At 38.8% G+C, this 22,007-nt stretch overlaps 1 protein-coding gene across 13 annotated transcripts in view; it reads left to right on the forward strand.

Moving 5' to 3' along the window:
* LOC122559001 (voltage-dependent L-type calcium channel subunit alpha-1D-like) overlaps nt 1-22,007 on the forward strand; it is a 672,668-nt gene that overhangs the window by 480,447 nt on the left and 170,214 nt on the right. For 7 of the 13 annotated variants that reach the window (XM_087994295.1, XM_087994287.1, XM_087994289.1 and 4 more), the window contains 2 exons: nt 14,578-14,607; nt 17,319-17,402. In XM_087994295.1, the coding sequence (XP_087850421.1) occupies nt 14,578-14,607; nt 17,319-17,402 (114 nt within the window). Of the gene's footprint in view, nt 1-14,577; nt 14,608-17,318; nt 17,403-18,149; nt 18,234-22,007 lie in introns of all 13 variants that reach the window. The other 6 variants (XM_087994294.1, XM_043708069.2, XM_087994290.1 and 3 more) reach the window with 2 other exon arrangements.

The following is a 22,007-nucleotide window of genomic DNA, read 5'->3' on the forward strand; positions in this document are numbered from 1 at the left end:
TTAATGGTGCTTGCCTCATCTTGGAGCAGCAAGCTGGTAAATTGCATTGAGGTTTGAAGCAATTAAGGAGAATCAACTATCTCAGGATGAAAGCATCATTGCAACTGCCTGGGAATCTTGTGGAAGCCAACATAACTATGTTTTTGCAGTTGCACACCAGATGCACATTGATGAACTGGAAATCCTGTTTGGTTAATAGTCCTATATAATCTGGGATGCCTCAGTATCTCTCTCCATGTTGACCTGCACCTGTTGAAATCTGGACAGAAATGTAAACCTGGAGAACTTTCATTCTAACTGCTTTCATTATAGGTAAATCTGATTAAATTGCTGGGCCTAACAAATAACCTCAGTTACCTTTGTGTATCTCTGTTTGAGCAATCATGCATTTCTCTGAGAGAGCTTTAGAATGATCTAGAGGGAAAGAAGCTGAGAGTGGTGGCAATTTTGGAAACAGGTCCAGGATACCTATAAAGCCATGTCATACCACTGCAGTTGACTCATTAATATATTGAAACTGACCACTCATCTCTCCAGAAGGGGTGATTGACATGCAGCCCAACACACTACAGCTAGATGCAGGATAATCCAACAATCTGACATACTGTTCATTTTCCCTGGCTGCCACCTGTCCCAAATTCAAGCACTACTGCATATTAAAACTCAATCCAATGGTTCAGGAACTGCCATGTCACTATGAAATTGGGTCTAAATTTTCGTCAGGTTTACTGGAATAATTCTGGGGTTGAAGGGCTTATCATTTTGAGGACTCTGTGTCTGTACTCAAACAAGTTTAGAAGCATGAGAGGGGATCTGATTGAAATGCAGAGAATTCTAAGAGGCCTGGAGAGAGTCAAGGTGGAGAAGATGTTTCCACTAATAGGGAAACTAAGATCCAAGGGCACAGCCTCAAAATGATTGGCTGACCCTTTAGAACTGAGATAGGAAAGAATTTCTTCAGCCAGAGGGTCATCAATCTGTGAAACTCATTGCTATAGAGGGCTATGGATGTCAAATCATTGAAACAGAGAAAGGTTCTTGATTGGTAAAGGGATCAAGGGTTATGGGGAGAAAGCAGGAGAATGGAGTTAAGAAACCCATCAGGCACAATCGAAAGGCAGGGCAGACTTGGCGGGCCAAAACGCCTATGTCTCATGGTCTACGGTACTGCTTTCTGTTTTTGAATTTGATACATCCGAAAACGTGTTCAGCAGTGTAAAGAGAGGGGAATGAGCATGTGCATAAGTGCTTTATTGTCCAATCAAGACATTCAGAAATTTACCCTAACCTTGTTTGGTTTGAAATACAATCACTGTACATCACTGAATCCCCACTATCAACATTTTGAGGGTTACCATTGACCAGAAACTCAACTGGGTCCACACATAACACAGTGGTGAAAAGAGTATATCAGAACCTAGGAATACGTGGCAAGTAACTCACCTTCTGACTCCCCAAGCCTGCCCACCATACACAAGACACAAATCAGGATAATGATGAAATACTCCCCACTTGTTTGGATGAGTGCAGCTCCAATAACACTCAGGAAGCTTGATGCCATCCAAGACAAAGTAGCCCGCTTGATTGGCATCACATGCATGAACATCTACTCTCTCCACCACTGATAGTCAATGACAGCAGTATGAGCTTTCTGCAAGGTGAACTTCAGAAATTCATCTGAACCAGCAACTTCCAAACCCATGACCACTTCCCTCTAGAAGGCAAAGGGCAGCAGATACTTGGGAACACCACCACCTGCAATTTACCTTCCAAGCCACTCACCATCCTGACTTGGAAATATGTTGCTGTGCCAAAATCCTGGAGTTCCCTTCCATGGGCACAAGGATTGTTGCGGATCAAGAAGGCAGCTCATCACCACCTTCTCAAGGGTAACTAGGGATGGGCAACGAATACTGGCCATGGTGCTAGCATCCAACGATTGAATAAAATTTGTGCATATGTCACTCCTGGTTTGCCATAGTCATGTGACCTTTACCATGAATCACACCCTGCATCAGCCAATTGGAAGCACTTCAATAAACACTGAATTCTGATCAGACTACTGCCTTGTGAATACAGCTGGTGTCTGAATTAAAGCAAAAATTGATTGTGGAAGAGCTGTTTAAAAAAAAAACACAGATACTGACAGAAAGTCAGATAGATACCAGTGTGTCATGCCTTTCATGACTTTCATAGACCATTGCAAAATGACTCAACATGGCAAATCAGAAATGAAGTCCTCAAATGTAAGGTTGAAATTATGTGATGGGACTACATGTCAAAAAGATAGATTACTCTGCAAGCCCATTGCAATAACGTGATGGAAGATCTGGATTGGAGGTCATAGACAGCAGGCAAAAGCCAAACATCTCAGCCAGAGCAAGTTGAAAGCTTGGAATGGTAACCTTCAATGTGCCAAACGATATTTGTAATGTGTTGCAGCACAGTGAACCATTGACCATGGAAAAGATCCTAGAGAAGTACAGCAAAATGTTTATAGGTTTTCGATGTTTCCTAGTAATGTATAATCTTGAAGTAGGTGAGCATGTGATACCCTATTCAGCATTTGAGGAAAGTTTCAACTGCCTTCAAAGCTAGCCTAACAGAAATGTTGAGAGTGTGGTGCTGAAAAGGCACAGCAGATCAGGCAGCATCTGAGGAGCAGGAGAATCGATATTTAGGGCATAAGCCCTTCATCAGCAATGAGGCTAGTGGGCCGGGGGAGCTCAGAGATAAATGGGAGGGGGATGGGGTTGGTGGGAAGGTAGCTGAGAATGTGATAGGTAAATGAAAGTGAGGGGGAAGATGATATGTCGGAGAGGGGGGTGGAGCGGATAGATAGGCAGGTCAGGAGGGTGGTGCTGAATTGGAGGCTTGGACTGGTATAATGTGGGGGAAGGGGAAATGAGAAAACTGGTGAAATCCACATTTATCACATGTGGTTGCAGGGTCCCAAGGCAGAATATGAGGCTTTCTTCCTCTAGGCGTTGGTTAACTATTTGGCAGTGCAAGCGGCCCAGGACCAGGATGTCCCTGAAGGAGTTGAAGGGTTGGTTGGTGCCGGTGTCCCAGAGATGTTCTCTAAATGATCGGCAAGTAAGCGTCCTGACTCTCCGATGTAGAGGATACCACATCAGGTGCAACGGATACAGTAGATGACATTGATGGAAGTACAAGTAAATTTCTGTCCGATGTAGAAGGATCCTTTGGGGCCTTGGGCAGAGGTGAGGTGAGGGGAGTGGTGTGGGCACGGTTTTTCACTTCCTGTGGTGGTAGGGAAAGGTGCCAGGAGTAGGGTGTGTGCTGGTGGGGGTGCATGGACCTGATGAGGGAGTTACTGAGGGAACTGTCTCTCCGGAACGCGGATTTGGATGGGGTTTGTTTGTCGGTGGCAGAAGTGGCAGAGGATGACACAATGTATGTGGACGTTGGTGGGGTGGATGTTGAGGACCAGGAGTTCTGTCCTTGTTGCGTTGGGATGGGTGGGGTTCAAGGGTGGTGGTGTGGGAAGTGGAGAAGATGTGCTGGAGGCTGAATTTGAGGTCGGGTTGGAAGGTGTTAGTAAAGTTGATGAACTGTTCGACCTCCTCATGGGAGCACGAGGTAGCACTGATACAGTCATTGATGTAGTGAAGGAACAGGTGGGAAGTGGTGGCAGTGTAACTGCAGAAGATGAACTGTTTCACATACCCAACAAAGAGGCAGGCATAGCTGGGTCCCATGTGGGTGCCCATGGCTACCCCTTTTGTTTGGAAGGAGAAGTTATTGAGTGTTAGGACCAGTTCAGCCAGACAGATGAGGGTGTCAGTGGAAGGGTACTGACAGAAATGATAGATGAAAGTCGTTAAAAAGTGACAACTTATGCAGAATGGATTAGCAGTGAAACATTATAGTGGAGCTGAAAGTATGAATTGATGCAAAGGATCCAAATGGATCTCTGAAGAGATCTCACTACTCCATGTCAACCATTGAAGGAGTTTTGCCACAATTTGCAAGGCAAAAATCTGCAATACCCATGATGCAAATGATGGTTGTTGGTAAATTCAACTAGATTAAAGTGTTAGCCTTCTAACTACCTTCTGGCTGCCCTTGAGGGGATATCAATAGTTGTGTATCCCGTTTGACATATGCATGGCTCTTGAGAAATAGCAACACTGACAAATGATGTTGCTGGAGTGAAACTAGTGATGATTTGCTAGTTCATTGATGTGGCACTACAATGGAAGAAGTCCTTGCTGATCACAATCAAAACTTAGCGCAACAGCTTCCAGGGCATAAGCACAAATGGAACAATTCTATGATTGGATTAAGAAAGAATGACTGGCCAATTACTTTGTTTCTGAACATTTTCATCAATGCATATTTGTGGAAGAGACAAACTGTGTCATGACCAAACAGAAGTTGCTTCAAAGCCTGCTATCTGCTGCATTGTCAAAGAATGTTACTGCACAGATGCTATGGTCTACTGAGTACTTGAAGCATTTTCCATTATAGAATATCATTAGTTGTTACAGAGATACCATCTGGGTGCAACATAAAGCAAGGGAAACAGATATACAGTGAAGACATGCTAACAAGAGCAGCACTCCTGATGAAGAAAGTGGAGGATGCTACAACAATGTGAAACAGCAGGTTGTTATGCTATCAAAGTTATTAATCCAGCAAAAAATAATGGGTTGTATTTTCTGAGGAGTGTCAATCCCACTCACTTTGGCATGCCAGCTCTTTTGTTTACAAAAGAGGGGAATTACACATTTCTGATAGGGTTCAGGGCTCACTGAAAAATACAGAACTTCCATTCTGATAGTTCTTTTGCAGAATTGAGAGAGGAAGGTAAACCACTTCCCCCTTTTCACAGAAGTTATCAGTTATATTTGTAACTTAAAGGCCCCAACAGCTACATTGGCAGCGACTGTCAAATTGTATGTCCATAAGGTAGGTGTGATGTTAGAGTGCTGGGAGAAATTGCTTAGCAAAAATTAACTTTCCTGGGCAATTTGGAGTTTGGGTCAATGGGGATTCTACAGTGTCTCCACAGCCAAATTCTATTCACTTTGGCATAACGACTGTCTGATAATACAAGGTGCAACTTTCAAAGTATTCCAAGAAGTAGTAATAAAAGAAATGTCTGAAAACACCAAGGAAAAACTTGTTGCGATAACAGCATATTAAATATAATGAGATTAATTGACAGTCCAAGATGGCATGTTATTGAAAGTAAATAGCATCATCCTGAAGGGGTTAAGAGAAGAGGTGTTAAAGTGCTCCCATGAAAGGTACCCAGGAATTGAATTAAGTCAGAGGAAAACTGTAATGAGAATGATTCCAGCTAGTGGAGAGACACCCCCACCAGATTCCCATTGATTTCAGTTTTCCTTGTGTTTCTTGATGCTACATTTGATCAAGTTCTGCCTTGAAGTTACTCACACTCTACCATTTTTGTAGAGTGTTCAGTTTATTTGTCCAAGTTTGGAAGTCAGGTCCTCTTGGAACCCAAACTGAGCACCAGTGAACAGGATGTTACGAGTAAGTGCAGTACGATAGCATTGTTGGCAAATCCATCCAAACCTTTGATGCAAGTAGGCCCCCTAACTTGTTACATGCATGGGTTATAGAGTCATAGAGATGTACAGCATGGAAAAAGATCTTTCAGTCCAATTTGTCTATGCTGATCAGATATCCTAAACTAACCTCGTCCCATTTGCCAGCATTTCGCCCATATACCTTCCTGTTCATATGCCCGTTCAGATGTCTTTTAAATGTTGTAGAACAAAGAAAATTACAGCACAGGAACAGACCCTACAGCCCTCCAAGCCTGCACCGATCCAGATCCTCCATCTAAATCTGTCACCTATTTTCTAAGGATCTATATCTCTCTGCTCCCTGCTCAATCATGTATCTGTCTAGATACATCTTAAATGATACTATCATGCCTCTACCACTTCTGCTGGCAATGTGTTCAGGCGTAAAGAAATTTCCACACACAAACTTTATCCCCCTCACTTTTAACTCGTGACTTCTAGTAATTGAGTCCCCCACTCTGGGGGAAAAAGGGTCTTGCTATCCACCTGACCTTTTTTTTAAATAAAAGGAATTTGTTTTGAATATTACAACAAATACAAAAGCAAACAATTCAAACCAATATTAAAAAACAAACCCACTAATTACATACATAAGTAATAACTAATAACTAAGCTAAAAAAGGACAATCTTAACAATAATAATGGTAATAACCATAACACAGCTCAGCAAAACAAAGCAATAACCCTCGATCATCAAGCGCAGAAGTTTATACATATTCATATGTTCGTAGTTCCTTCCCTCTGGATACCAGATTCATTATGTAGAATTGCCATGGATATATAAAGGATGTTATTAGCATGGCGGACAAATCTGTACCCAGGTAGTCCAAAAAGGGCTGCTACATCTTATAGAAATTCTCATAAGAAAGTCCAAAGGGATATGCTCCATGACTAGCTTACACAAGCCTGCCAGACCTGGGGGATTTTCCAACAACCACCCTAATAGAATGTTCTTTCTTGCACAAAAAGTGAGGATACTGAAAAGCTTTTTTGTGTGTGCATCTAATGAAAGTAAATTAACAAAGCCAAGAAGAGATACCGTGTCCATCTCCACCTCCGTTCCCAAGGCCTTCTCTACTTCACTTATCACAGTGTTCCAGTAATCTCACAATCTGTGGCAGGACCCATGCTTACTTTATATTTAGGACACATTGGAGATTCTCCCACTTTAAATTTAGTGAGGCAGTCTGGGGCCAGATGGACCCTGTGGAGAATCTTCAATTGCAAGGCATGGGTCAGGTTGCGAATCAAGATTCTTCTTGCATTTTCCCAGACATCCTCCCATATTTCAGAAGGGATCTCAATGTCCACCTCCCTCTCCCATACCTTACAGAGCCATTCAGTCTCGTCCGAGGGACCCTCTCCCAATAGATGATAAGTGTTGTTAAAAGATAATGTACCCTCAACACCCTCTTTTCCATGTCGGATCTATAAGGACCAGTTAGAAGTGTGGTCTCTTTTTGTATGAAATTTCTCATTTGAAAGAAACAAAAGAAGTCCCTACTGGGCAATTCATATTTCCGAGTCAGTTGGTTAAAGGACATCACTATGTCCTCTTCAAGTAAATCACCCAGGTAAGGCACACCTGTAGCTACCCATAAGCAAAACTGAGGACTGCGGATGCTGGAAATCAGAGTCTAGATTAGAGTGGTGCTGGAAAAGCACAGCAGGTCATCCGAAGAACAGGAAAATCGTCGTTTCGGGCAAAAGCCCTTCATCAGGAACGAAGCTACCCATAGTTTAAACCCAGAGTCCATTACCCCTGGCATACCAAAAATGACGCCTTGACAGTATTGATGACGATTGGGCTATGGCAATGTTTCTTAACTGTTCTCATTTTGTCTAAGAACAGCAGGCTAATAAGGGGGCATCTTGCCTTAGATGCTTTGATGTCCAACCAAAGTGAGTGAGGGTTCCTCTGGACCCAATCTTTCACGTAAAGATAGCAACGAGTTTAACTAATAGTATTTGATTTCTGGGTGGCCCACTTCTCCCAGTCTGTAAGGTAATTTAGCCATTTTAATTAGGGGCTGCTCGCAATACCAGACAAAAGAACTAAACCAGCTGTTCAGTTTTCTAAATATTTGTTTAGTAAAAAGCAGAGGTAGCATTTGCATAGGATGCAGCAAGCAGGGCAGAACGTTCATTTTAATGAGGGCTATCCAACCTAACCGAGAGATCAGAAGCGCCTCCTAACTACAAAGGTCCTGCTTGATTCTGTCTAATAAATGAGCAAAGTTGGCTTTAAATAGCCGATCAAAAATGGGAGTAGTAAGTACACCTAAACAGAGAAAGCCCTCCTGCGACCATCTAAAGGAGAACCGAGATTCGCCCTCAGAATCAGGTACTCTCGGGAGACTACTCATGGGCATGGCCCCTGACTTCGCTAAATTGATCTTATAACCCAAGAAGCCACCAAATAGTTTGATGTATTGTATCAGGTGTGGCACTGAGACTGTTGGGTTTGATAAGAAGACAAGATCACCATCCGCATACAGAACGATCTTATGTGACTTCGTCCTCACTTCTGGAGCGATTATATTGGGATCCCTATGTATTGCCTCCACCAATGTGAAAAGCGATGGTGACAAGGAGCAGCCCTGTCGACTGCCCCTACAAATATTAAAATTGCTTGACCATACACCATTGGTGAGGACCGCAGTCAAAGGATCACTATACAAAATCTTCACCCACTTGATGAAGGTCTCTCCCAGGCCAAACCGCTTCAGAGGATGAGAAAGATATGGCCACTCAACCCTGTCAAATGTCTTTTCTGCATCTAAGGAGATCACCAATCCCTGTACCGATCGCTGTTGACATACTTGGGTCATGTTGAGTAATCTCTGTTGATCTGCGAACTTTTATGAATCCCGTCTGGATCTCCTTAATAATGGAGGGCAGTACAATTTCTAGCCTTAATGCCAGAGTCTTGGGTAGGATTTTGAAGTCAACATTCAGGAGTGAAATGGATCTATAGGAAGCAGAGTCCTCCGGGGCTTTCCCTTTTTTAAGAATAAGAGAGATGTTTGCCTCTCTTAGAGATGGTGGGAGGAGGCCACAACTATGAGTCATAAAACATATTCGGCATTGGCCTTGACAATATGCTTTATCTTCCTTATAGAACTCATCAGGACCTGGCGCCTTTCCATTCTGGAGCTGCCTCACAGCCTCCTGCACCTCTTGCTCTGACAATGGGGCATTGAGGAGAGACTCTTGTTCAGGGGTCACTCCCAGAAGGTCCAAAGTCCTAAAGAATGGATGGGCTACTGGCTGAATTAATATCTAAAAAAGTCCCTGAACTCAGTAGAAAAGAATTCAATAAACTTGCTGTCCTTGAGGATGAAGGGGTCCAATCACCAGTGCCTCATTACTCTTAATCATTAAATACACTGGGGCATGATCTGAAATAGTGATATTGCCAATTGTACATGACGCCACTGAGCCCAGATGTGCTGCAGGGTCAGGAAAAGATCAATCCTGGTATGACATTTATGTGGGTTCGAAAAGAACATGAGGTTCCTGTCAGTAGGGTGCCTCCAAACATCTACCAACCCCACTTCAGCACACAATTCCCTTAATTGTTTAGATTACAAAGAAGATATCGGCGGGCCTTTGGGCAATCCGTCTACCATAGGGTATATGAGACAACTGAAATCCCCTCCTATGATGATATGTTGAAATGCAAGGTTAGCAAGTCTAAAAAGTGCATCTGTCAAGAATTTAGAGGGTGGGCCAGGGGCCAGTAAACATTTAAGATCCCGTATTCTTCCCCATATATCAAAGCTTTAATGGTTATAAATCTCCTATGTATCTTAAATGCACTCTAATAACTTAAATGGGAGATTTTTTCTAACTAAAATGGCCACCCTCTACTCCTCATATTGAAAGATGAAAAATAAACCCGGTCAAACTCATTCTGTTGCAGCTTCAAATGCTCTGCATCATCCAGGTGTATTTCTTATAATAAGGCAACATCCATTCTCTAAGTCTGCAAAGTACTTTCTTCCTCTTGACAAGTAAATGATTCCCCTTAATATTCTAGGTGCACCACTTAAACACGTCCTTAGCCATAACCTTTCTATAGTTAGACTCTAGAGAGGAAGAGCCCAAACTACAGATCGCTGAGCATTAACATAAAAGAATCCAAAAAACCCCAAAATTACTCAGACTCGAATAACTACAGCCAACAAATCTACAAAACATACAAAAACGTCCTAAAATAATCCTTATCTACTCAACCTCTCACGCCCTCTATACCAGGCACCATTCTGGCGAACCTCCTCTGCACCCTCTCCATAGCATCCATATTACCAATGTGGCGACCAGAACAGTATGCAGTATTTCTAGTGTGGCCAAAACAAAATCCTATACAGCTTTAACATGACCTGCCAACTCTTGTACTCAATACCCCGTCCAATGAAGGAAAGCATGCCGTATGCCTTCTTGACCACATTATCGACCTGCATTGCCACCTGGGCCATGGCCCAGGTACAATGGACCTGAACACCCAGACCTCTCTTTACATCAATTTTCCCCAGGGCTACTTCTACCAGTCTTTTCCATTTCTTCTGGCAGTTCATTCCATACATGCACCATTCTCTGTGTGAAATGGCTGCCCCTTAGGTCCCTTTCAAATTTTTCCCCTCTCCCTTAAACATATGCCCTCAGTTTTTGGACTTACCTACCCCAGAGAAAAGACCTTGACTGTTCGCCCTATCCATGCCCCTCATGATTTCAAAAACTTCTTTAAGGTCACCCCTCATCCTCCGCCGCTCCAAGGAAAATAACCCCAGCCTATTCAGACTCTCTCTCTAATCAAATCCTCCAACCCTGGCAACATCCTTCTAAGTCTTTTATGAAACCATTGAAGTTTTACAACATCTTTGCTATAACAGGGAGACCAGATTGAGCACAGTATTCCAAAAGTGGCCTAATCAATGCCTTGTACGACCACAACATGATCTCCCGACTCCTATACTTAATGTACCGACCAATAAAGGCAAACGTACCAAACATCATCATCACTAACCTGTCTATCTGCGACTCTGCTTTCAAGGAACTATGAACCTGCACTCCAAGGTATCTTTGTTCAGCAACATTCCCCAGGATCTTACCATTAAGTGTATGACCAGCCCTGATTTGCCCGACAAAACTGTAGCATTCTGGTCATCTATGCCGGATTTGGATTCACAGATTTGGATTGTTTGCTTGCTTATAACTCAGCATTTTAGAATCTGAAGCATCGGTCATTTATCTACGAAACATCAACAAATCTTTCAGCTATTGTATCTATCCTGCTGTTTTTAATATTCATCTGATTTGTAGTTCTTCTGGAGTGTATGTAAATGTCCTGTCAGCTGGGAAAATTTTTAGGGAAAAGGAGTTCTCAACTTATCGTCCATTTGAATAGTTAGTCTAAGCTATACATAGACCGGAGAGTACGCAATCAATAATAAATCTCCATGTGACAATTACTAGTTTGAGCTCTTGTGCCTCGATCAGTAAAATTTAATATACAGACACAAACGACAGTTATTTTCATGTTTCAAAGAGCTGTAGTTTCTTTAAGTCTCTCTTGTGTCAATTTTCTGTTCTTTTTTCCATTTATTTTAAGAATCCAATTTATAATCTAAATTTCAGTCTAGGTTCTATTACATGCTAGAGTTAGGGAAGAATATGCAAGGTGACAAAAATCAGTTACAGTATTGGGAATTCTCTGTTTAATATTTGATCTCATATTAGCTCAAAGAGAATGATTAGCTGCCTTCTTGAGGTTTAGCAATTAGCCACTTGTTTCTTGGCAGCCTTATCAAGTTTTTGATCATCTTACATAATTAGTTCTCTGTTCTCCAGCTCTGTCTTGGCTCACGAGACAATAATCACATCTCCTCTAACTCCTCAGTTTCCAAGCAACCAACCCATATCCATTATAAATTTAATTACTTTAAGTTTGCTAATTTATTACCTCATCTTATCTTGAGCACCATCTTATAGGTTTAGTCCATTCAGTTCCTTTAACAATAGTACAGTTACACCACATTACTCAGTTACAGTCTTTGAATCAAAATAACTAAACTGTTAAAGTTTTAAAAAAAAAAAATCACACAACACCAGGTTATAGTCCAACAGGTTTAATTAGAAGCACTAGCATTCGGAGCGCTGCTCCTTCACCATCTGATGAAGGAGCAGTGCTCCAAAAGCTAGTGCTTCCAATTAAACCTGTTGGACTATAACTTGGTGTTGTGTAATTTTTAACTTTGTACAGCCCAGTCCGATACCGGCATCTCCAAATCATAAATTGTTAAAGAACACTTAAACTTCAAAAATCACTGCAAACAAACTGCATACCCATCCTTAAAAGGTTAATATGATCAGTTAAACTCTATATTACAGATTCAATGTGTTCACCCCTTCCCCTTCTTCAGACACTAGTTTCTTTGGCTCAGTTATTTGTTATTTTAATGTATGACTTCCCCCTTCACCAGCTGTCACACCATTCATGGGACAGTTGGGAGAAGGAAGGAGGGATCATTTATGTAACCTTTTCCCAAAGAGCTGAGAGTACAGCAAGTACTTAGCAGTTTGGCTTGAGTGGATTATCTAGTTTGGCAGTGGACCACCAATATAGCATTCCTTGCCATAACGAGAGACAATTGTTGGCTGTGTTAATCTTTGCATGAGTCAACCTGTACATTGTAGTACATCAGTAGACACCAATGATTTCATGGCACAGTAGGGGCATCCCACTGATATTCTTTTTTCAATTAACACCATGGGAAGCCGATTACATTGTCATTAATCTCATTGTTTGCAGGATCTTGCTTTTAAAAGTGGAATCTTGGTTCCGAAAGGTGGTAGAGGCAAGGATATTGAATCATCCTAAGGTGGAGTAGATTCTTATTAGGCAAGGGAATAAAAGGTTATCAGGCACAGATGGGAATGAAAATTTGAATTTAACACATAAGCAGTTCAGTCATGATCTTATTGAATGACAGGCCAATATATTCTGTCACATATATTCTTCTTATTTCGCAACAATTAATTGCGGTTCAAAGCAATTTGTCATCAGTGAAGAGAGACGAGAGAAGAGAGAATTATGATAAGTTTCTAAGTAAATACAAATCTCTCTATATTTGTTACTTCAGTACTACAAATATGAACGATTTAGCTACTGACCAAGTGAAATTTGTTGGTGCTTAAAAGTACACTAACATGGGCGGCACGGTGGCTCAGTGGTTAGCACTGCTGCCTCACAGCACCAGGGTCCCAGGTTTGATTCCAGCCTCGGGCGACTGTCTGTGTGGAGTTTGCACATTCTCCCCGTGTCTGTGTGGGTTTCCTCCGGGTGCTCCAGTTTCCTCCCACAGGTCCAAAGATGTGCAGGTCAGGTGAATTGGCCATGCTAAATTGCCCATAGTGTTTGGTGCATTAGCCAGAGGGAAATGGGACTGGGTGGGTTAATCCTTGGAGGGTCGGTGTGGACTTGTTGGGCCGATGGGCCTGTTTCCACACTGTAGGGAATCTAATCTAAAAATAGACATGGGATGCAGTGATTGCAGTCCAGATATTGCTTTGTGGATATAGATCCGGTTCTGGGAGGCATACAGATTTGAGACTATATCCCTATTCAGATGCATACTCCATATATTCTTCCTGAGGGATCCCAGGTGGGTGATAATTGACAGTATGTAAGCTGCATTAGGCAGTACTGAGTCTTTAAAGTCTGTCTGCTATGATTTTGGATCTGCTAGCCATGATCTCCAGGTTTTGTTCCTCCCCCTTGCACTTAGACCTCTGCAACACGCATTGTATGAATTAACATAAAGAAAACATCTTGGGCAAATCTTCACTCTGCCCATCTCTAATTATTTTTAATCAGCCCTGTTCAGACATGTTCTGTAGCATCTCTGGGGCAGGTTAGACTTGAAGCCAGATCTTCTGACCCAGAGGTAGGGACAATACAACTGCATCCCAAGACTCTTTGCTCATTATCAGTAATCTTATTCACTGTGGTGTTTTCATATCAGCTAAAATAGAAGTTGACTCAATGTGGAATGAAACAAAATTCTGTTGTATCTCTATTTTACTGTAATTGTTGCATAAAAAGCATTAACACCAAAAAAAAATTGACAGTTCGGAATATGTTTGTTTCTTGAACAGGAATTAAACTAAAACTTGACTGATCTATTCATTGTAAATTACCAAGCACTGTTCTTTAATGCAGTTTGCCTGTATGCAAGTTGGAAGATGCAGAGCAGATTAAAACATCATTAGTTAGAAAGTCATATTGGACAATGGCGCAACATGAGTAGTATGAATCAGTTACTCATTAAATGCAGTAGCTGATATTTAATTTCTTTGACTTTAAGGGAACTGACTATGAGCCAGATCAATGTGATACCATCCATTGTGAGCTATCACCCAAACCAAATTTCTATTGGTGTTTCTTGGCCTCCATTCAAGTATAGAGAGAAAATATAATCTTCAAACTTAGCAAGTAACTGCCATTCCTTTTTAGAATTAGCCTGTTCTAGTTAAAACTTAGTGTCATTTTTTCTGACCATCCACCTAAAAATAAAATTAAAATGAAGATAATCAAGTTTTGAATCAGTTATGCTTCAACGATCACAGAACCTCAGGTAATTAGTCAACAAAAAAATGATCATTCCAATGACCGGATTTGATTATTCAATTTATTGTTACAATTTCTATCAAAATATTCAAGGTTCTAATACATGACACATTTCTGGTTAAAATGCCACAGCATATGAATGTGCCTTGATTTACTTTTTTCTCTACTAAAGGAATTCTTACATTGTGGTTGTAATTGTCAACCTCTCTATAATCAGATATATAATTATTTTAAAAATGTCTTTCCAGTTTTAAGTTTGTGCTAGACCTATTGTGAATGACATTTTTTATGTGCAAATTCTTGAATCCACACAAAGGTGTCTTTCTTTGGTGCACTAAATCTTAAACTAACACTTTGTATTAGGTTTGTGTGCCAAAAAAGGAGAGATGGCTAGTAAGTGATTTTTATCTGACTGCTTGCAGCGCTTTCACTTCTGTTTCTCAGATACTAATTATGCATGGTTTGTTGGGATTTCAGTGGTGTGATCTGTCCATATTTACCTCCCTCTCCTTTCCCTTCCAGTCTAAACCTGAATTAGCTGTCTATTTGTTGCAATTGGTGTGGAACTTTTTTTCTGCTCTTTACTGGGTTGATATTTGGCCAATACACCAGGTTATCTGATGTAATGAATAGCTTTTTTAATATTGTTTTTAAAGTTAAATAAGTAAAATTGGAAAATCTTATTCATGCATTTTTGATTTACAGACATTTTTGAAGAGATAACTAAGAAATATCATACTTCAGATCACCTGATCCTAAACAGCATTCTTGGGTTTATGTAAACCATAGTTTGTAGAATCACATCGTTTGTATTAATAATTTTCATGCTATTACTTCAGTTTGATATGCCAAATACAAACAAATGTAGGAAAGGCTATGTATTCAATAAAACTTTCAGATCTAAATATTTCATAGCTATTAAATAAGGGTTCTAGTCGTTCTACAGATTTACTTTTTAAATTTCAATGTAACACTTAAATTATTGATTTTTAAAAGTCCTAATTTATTAGTTTTGTAATTGGTCTGTTATGGGTCTGTTTAGGTTGTATTAGAATGAATTCATTAAACTTTAAATTAATAATCTACATTCTTAATATTTAAGTGAATTTCAATCAAGCAATCTTCTATCATAAAAACAATAAGTGCTGAAAATACTCAGCAGTTCTGGCAATATCCGGGGAGAAAGAAACAGTTCATGTTTCGACTTGAATATGCCTCTTCAAGTTTCTCATATTCAAAAAAAAGTACAAACATTTCAAATAAATAGTTGAAGTCAGAATTGTTTAGTTCAATTCCTTTGGTACATAAGTACTCATTAATGTAAAGATTTAACATAAATATGTTTATAATTAAAGCCAAGTGAAAACGAGTAAATGCCAAACAAAAGGAAGAAAACCTTTGCTTTCACAAAGCAAAATGCAGTCATAGTTATCTGTGTTGTAATTGTTTATTATAATTTTTAATTATTTCTAATTTCAGTAGATCACCAAAAGGAGGATGCATTCAAAATTCAAATAGGAATCATCACTGATTTACAGACATGTGCCATATTTTGTTTTAGAGTAATAGAGTAACACAGCATGTCAGTGCTGCCAGGTTTCTTGCTTGTTCTGAACCTTTCCTGTCCAAATCTCTCTTAATTGTTGTAACTGTACCTGCATCTACCACTTCCTATGACAGTTCATTCCACACATGAACAACTGTGTGTGTGAAGAAGTTGCCCCTTTCTCTTCTTACCTAAATTACGCCCTCTAGTTTTGATCTCCTCTGGGGAAAAGACCTTGGCTATTCACCTCATCTATGCCAGTCATGATTTTATAAACCTCTGTAAGGTCACTCCTCAACATCTTATGCTCCAGAGAAAAAGGTTCAAACCTATATAGCCTCTCCTCATAACTCAAACCTCCAGCCTCTGGAACATTCTTATAAATGTTTTCTGAATTTTCTCCAATTTAATAATATCCTTCCTATAGCAGGACGACCAAAAGTACTTCAAAAGTGGCCTGACTGGCATCCTCCACAACCACAATATAATGTCCCAACTCCTAAACTTAGTGGTCTGAGCAATAAAGGCAAGAATATCAAATGCCTTCTTCATCACCCTGCCTGTGACACAACCTTCAAGGAATCCAAGATCTCTGGGCAGCACGGTGGCTCAATGGTTAGCACTGCTGCCTCACAGCACCAGGGTCCCAGGTTCGATTCCAGCCTTGGGCGACTGTCTGTGTGGAGTTTGCATATTCTCCCTGTGTCTGCGTGGGTTTCCTCTGGGTGCTCCAGTTTCCTCCCACAGTCCAAAGACCTGCAGCGCAGGTGGAATGGCCATGCTAGATTGCCCGTAGTGTTAGGTGCATTAGTCAGAGGAAAATGGATTTGGGTGGGTTACTCTTTGGAGGGTAGGTGTGGACTGGTTGGGCCGAAGGGCCTGTTTCCACACTGTAGGGAATCTAATCTAGTCTCTGCTTGACAACAACCCCATTCCTGATGAAGGGTTTTTACCCGAAACATCACTTTTCCTGCTCCTCGGATGCTGCCTGACCTGCTGTGCTTTTCTAGCAGCACTCTCTCTACTCTAATGTCCAGCATCTGCAGTTCTCACTTTCACCTAATAATCCCTAGTGCCCTACCATTACCTGTGTAAATCTTTCTCTTGTTCATCTTAACAAAATGCAACAACTTTCATTTATCGAAATTGAAATCCATCTGCCACTCCTTGTTAAATGTCATTGTTAAGATTTAAGCCGTGTCCATGGAAAGTTGAACATTCTTCAGTTGAAGTCTTAACCATATGTTTTACTAAATAAAACAAAAGGAATTTCTGCAGTATATGTTAATGCACAATTTATTTTATTTCAGTATATTTCTCCTAGCAGAACATGTATTATTTCTTCAAGTTAATCATGTTACCATTGAAATAATTTTTAAATAATAGAGCAGCATGATCAGTTAATTTATCATTAAACTCCTCAATAAACTTACATCAAAGTTTGAGTTGGCAAGTTTATTGATTTGTTTGTGAGCTTAATTCTCCATAGTTAACTAAAGGTATGTTCATTGCTTCACATGTGTTAATATAAATATTTGCCCCTACGTACTTTGTGTAGGGCTATTTTAGTGACTCCTGGAACGTGTTTGACTTCCTCATCGTTATTGGCAGCATTATAGACGTCGTACTTGGTGAACTTGATGTGAGTACTTTACCTTCGCAGCAATCGTTACTCCTTTTACTGCTTCACTAAATAGATCACTGGACAAGTCACAAACAATTCTGCCTATTTTCAGACATAAAAGAAGGATCTGCAAAACTTTATTTCTCTCACTTTATCTCTTTCCTTTTCTAGAATGCACAGGAGGTGAATTCCACAAAAAAAAACTGTATGAAAGCATGTGTTTTTTTTTTAATGAAAGCCTTTTTACTCTATGTGTATAGTCCATACTGTATAGTATAACTACACTGGTCAGGTGCCAGATTTCTAAAACCTGAAACATTGAACGTTAGTCCATTCTCTTTAGGTATCTATTTAGGTTGCATTGGAAATAATTCATTAAATAAAGCTGCAAACTAATAGCATAGTTTCTTGTCATCGTGAATTACTTTGGATATTTAAGTGGATTTTAATCAAATAAACCTTGTTGTATTTGATTAATACAATTGAACCAAATACAAAAATGTTAACAAATAATTGAAGCCTGGAACATTTGTGTATATTATATTATTACATTTGCAGCAGTTAATTTTAGAATTTTACACAAATAATTTTGAAAGAAAAGGCAATTGAATGAAAGAAAAATACTCATGCTTTCACAGTGATGCAAAATACAGCCAAGTTTATCTGGGTTGTAATTGAATTTGTGTTGTAACTCTGGACTCTTTCACTTTTTTCTATTGTCTTTTCTCACCCCTTTCTGCTCCTATTGAATGTTTACATTCACAGCACTATTTCGCTGATGCATGGAACACTTTTGATGCCTTAATTGTTGTTGGTAGCGTCGTTGATATTGCTATCACAGAAGTTAATGTAAGTAAAGGCTATCAGTGACTGCACCTCCAAATTATCCTTGTTTCTATATCAAGAAACTTTAACATAAAAGTTCAAAGTCTGAAATTGTCCTATTTGTGAAAATGTATCTTTACTTTAGTAGTGAGTTTTTAATGTTTGCTATACTTAAGAAAAATTCAAGACAATAACTCTAATATTGAGTATTCAACTTCCCACAATGTGATATCAAAAAAACTAAGTTACAATTAACAGTGCTCATAACTTGACTATAATATTTTGACCATATATTTAATGAAGATTTTAAACTTGAATTTGAACACCTTTCATTGAAGTTGACAAATTATGTATTCAGGTGTGGCAGCTGCCCTAAAGGACCTATGATTGACAGAACAGTATATAACCAAAGGTAAAGTTATAACCTCATGAATTCAGACAGGGATATGATAGTGTTATTGTAAAATTATTTAAATTAAACTACACTTTCATTATGCTTCCAGGCCAGTTGATCTTTTAACAAGAAATATTATTATGGTATGCAGTGTGAGTTTTCCACAACAATGTGAAGAAGGTTGTTGAGGATGCCCAAAACTACCCCAGGGTGAAAAGTGGTAGCTTCTTGTAGGTATTCAGAGGTTTGAAAATTGTTCCAATTTTATTTAGTAAGACTCGTTTTATACTGTCTGACTAAATAAATTAATTTTATTTTACAAACTTAATTTCAATTATGAGCATTGTATATTATTTTCATACATTATAAAGCATATTCCAACACATTAAAAAAGTTGGATTTTGTGTCTCTACTTTTGGCATTTAATAATTGAAAACTCGCTGCTAAAAACCTTTGGCAGAGTCAGTTAGACCATCATACTTTTCCAACTTGTCCACATTGCTTATCCATTTAGTAATATGCAGATTGACACTATGACATGAAATGAGCTGTGGGTGATTCCCAATTGTTGTAAAAGTGTTCTTCTTTAAAATTTTCTTTTCTATCACAAAAGCATAAGAACAGGTTTTTTATAGCCTTATTAGAATTGTAATTATGCATTGTTGTCTTATTTAAAAAAAAACTGAACAAATAATGTTTTAATAAAATCTTTTTTAAATTTTGAATCATATTGGCGATATAAGTTGATTATTGTGTTCTCATTCAAGACTGTACAATCCAAGACTGTTGTTCTGTCTACAGCAATATAATATGTTACCCATTCAGATTTTATTTTTTCATCAATATCTTCGTGATTTAATTAAAGAATTAATTAACACAAAGTAAAGAGTTTAAAGGAAAGCTGGGAAGCTGAATCAAAACTGAGTCAGTGACTGAAACTAGAAGTTGCATTAATATTTTGAATGTAACCTTCCACTAAAGTTTATTTTATTAAGCAAATTAATTTTCATAAGCTGTACCCTGTACAATGAAATCCCAATAATATTTTAAAGCAAAACCAATAATGGGTTTTTTAATTATCCTTCATTATGTTCATTGTGTTTTCTAGAATCTTGTTGAGGCAAGTATAAACTCTCATTCATGGCCCAGCATCATGCATCTTCTGTTTGTATTTTTGTTGCAAAATGCTTATGATCTCTGTTTATACCGAGTTTGAATTGTGGTCATCCAAATTTTCTTCCAAATTTAAATCTACCATATGCTTCACATATTAAAGTAGATATTCTGTTATTTATCCAATTCAGATTTGTTTAAATAAGTTTGCAAGTTCAATGTTGGCTAGGAAAGGAACACCTCCTAAATTAGCTAGTAGACTTTTATGAACCTGGTTGAACAAAACGTTTCAGAAACCTTTAAGGTCATCTCAAAACTTTGCATATTAACATATTTAAACAAGATCGTAACTTTTATTTACATAATGAAAAATTGTTATTTTTACACATATTATGCAAACAATTAATTGCAAGTTTTAGTTTAAACATTTTAATATGTATCTGTGGTGATATATTTTCATTGAAGCTGAAATTTTTGGCACAGAGGAATAGTTTATTATTTGTGGAATAAATTTGTCATACGGTTGACAGAATGTGTCTCTTAATATCGAAAGTCAAGAAAGGATTTATTTTCTTATTTTACTGAAGAGATCAGTATGAAAGTTTTTTGAGTTTTCAAAACTAAGATTAGCAAGCAAGCGAAAACACATTTCAATGTTGCTTAAAGGAGACAAGAAGAGAAAGAGTTTTGTCTTGTACTAATTGGGTCTAGGATGTAAGAAGCAGACTTGGTTGGAGCCATCAATGGCTTGGAGATGTAACAGGACAGCCAATTATAAATTGTTTTTTATTTTCCAATAAAAATGCAATATGTACACAAATTATTTATGTCTGCATAAAACTGTGTCCTTTGTGTTAATATATGTGACTTCTAGCAAATGCATCATGCTGCAGGCTTGATTGATCTTAAAGGGATCACGGACACATGGAAAGACCTGATTCGGAGTCTGCTTTCCTGGTCTGAAAACTTCACTTGCACAGGGTACTGATGAGATTGCAATTGGAGCAATGTGCACATTGTTGATTACTTTATTTAAGGAAGGATATTAATGTATTGAAGCTGATTCAGACCAGGTTCACAAAACTAATATTGGAATGAGATTGTTGACTGAGGAAAGGCTAGACATGCTAGGTTTGTATACACTAGAGTTTAAAAGAGTTAATTGATGTTAATTGAATTCTTCGTTATTTAATGGTTAACATATTAAATAAATTAATTGATTCTTTCATACTTCTGAGGGGTGTTGATGATAGATGTGAAGAGGTTGTTTCCAGTTATGCCAGTATCTAGAACTCAGGTTCACTCTTTAAATATCAGGGGTTATCCATTAAAACAGACATAATGCAAAAAACAGTTCTGAGTGTTGAGAGTCTTTGGAACTCTCTTCCTGAAAATTAGGTTGAAACAGAGTCTTCAAATATTTTTAAGGCAGAGGGAGACAGATTCTTGTTGAGGATTACTGGGATAGGAAAGGATGCGAATTTCAGGTTATAATCAGATCAGCTATGATTTAAAGGGGGAGGAGGTTCAAAGAGTTGAATGGCATATATCTGCTCCTAATTCATCTGTAGTACTAAAATTGACCATTAACTGCACCTGCTGTGAAACCATACCAATGATCTCCCAACCAAATTAGCACTGTCTTCTCATCTGATATTAATTTGTGTACCTTTTCCCAAAGTCTGTGTTGAGCTTCAGAACCTGATGATTTCAAGGTGAAAAACATTAACTTTTCGTCTCCTTTGAGTGATGATTAAGTTCAATGCTGTCAAACAATAATCTGTAATCTGATGCCTTTCATGTTCAATTGTATTCTCTGTTGAAAGTTTGGTTGACCATAATTTCACAGATCTTTTGCACTGGCTTTTCTGCATGATCACTTGAACTGAATAAAATAAACAAAACAAATCTAGGAATGAAACAAAAATTATTTTTTCAACATATATAACAGTTTGATGTATTACAATATTTCAGTGCTGCTAGAGTCCTAGGTTTTTAATGTTTGAAACCAATCAGAATGTAGTATTATGAAATTTAAATCTTGGGTGGGGGCAGGTAGGAGGGGTTGTGGAAGTAGTACAATCAGAGATTTGTTGCTGTTTCTCCAAATCTGGCTTTACACGCTGTGTAATTGTGTGATCTGCAGTTTCTCAGGAAGGAAGCATGAATTGTGTGTTGAATGCAGGCATCCAAAGCATCATAGGAAATAGAATCTTTGCAGTGTGGAAAGAGCCATTCAGCCCATCAAATCTGCACTGACCTCTAAAGAGCATCCCACTCAGACCTAAAAC

Source organism: Chiloscyllium plagiosum, unplaced genomic scaffold (assembly GCF_037043375.1).
Source record: "Chiloscyllium plagiosum isolate Xiang-an unplaced genomic scaffold, Cpla_swu_hap1 HiC_scaffold_14, whole genome shotgun sequence".
Taxonomy (NCBI): Eukaryota; Metazoa; Chordata; class Chondrichthyes; order Orectolobiformes; family Hemiscylliidae; genus Chiloscyllium; species Chiloscyllium plagiosum.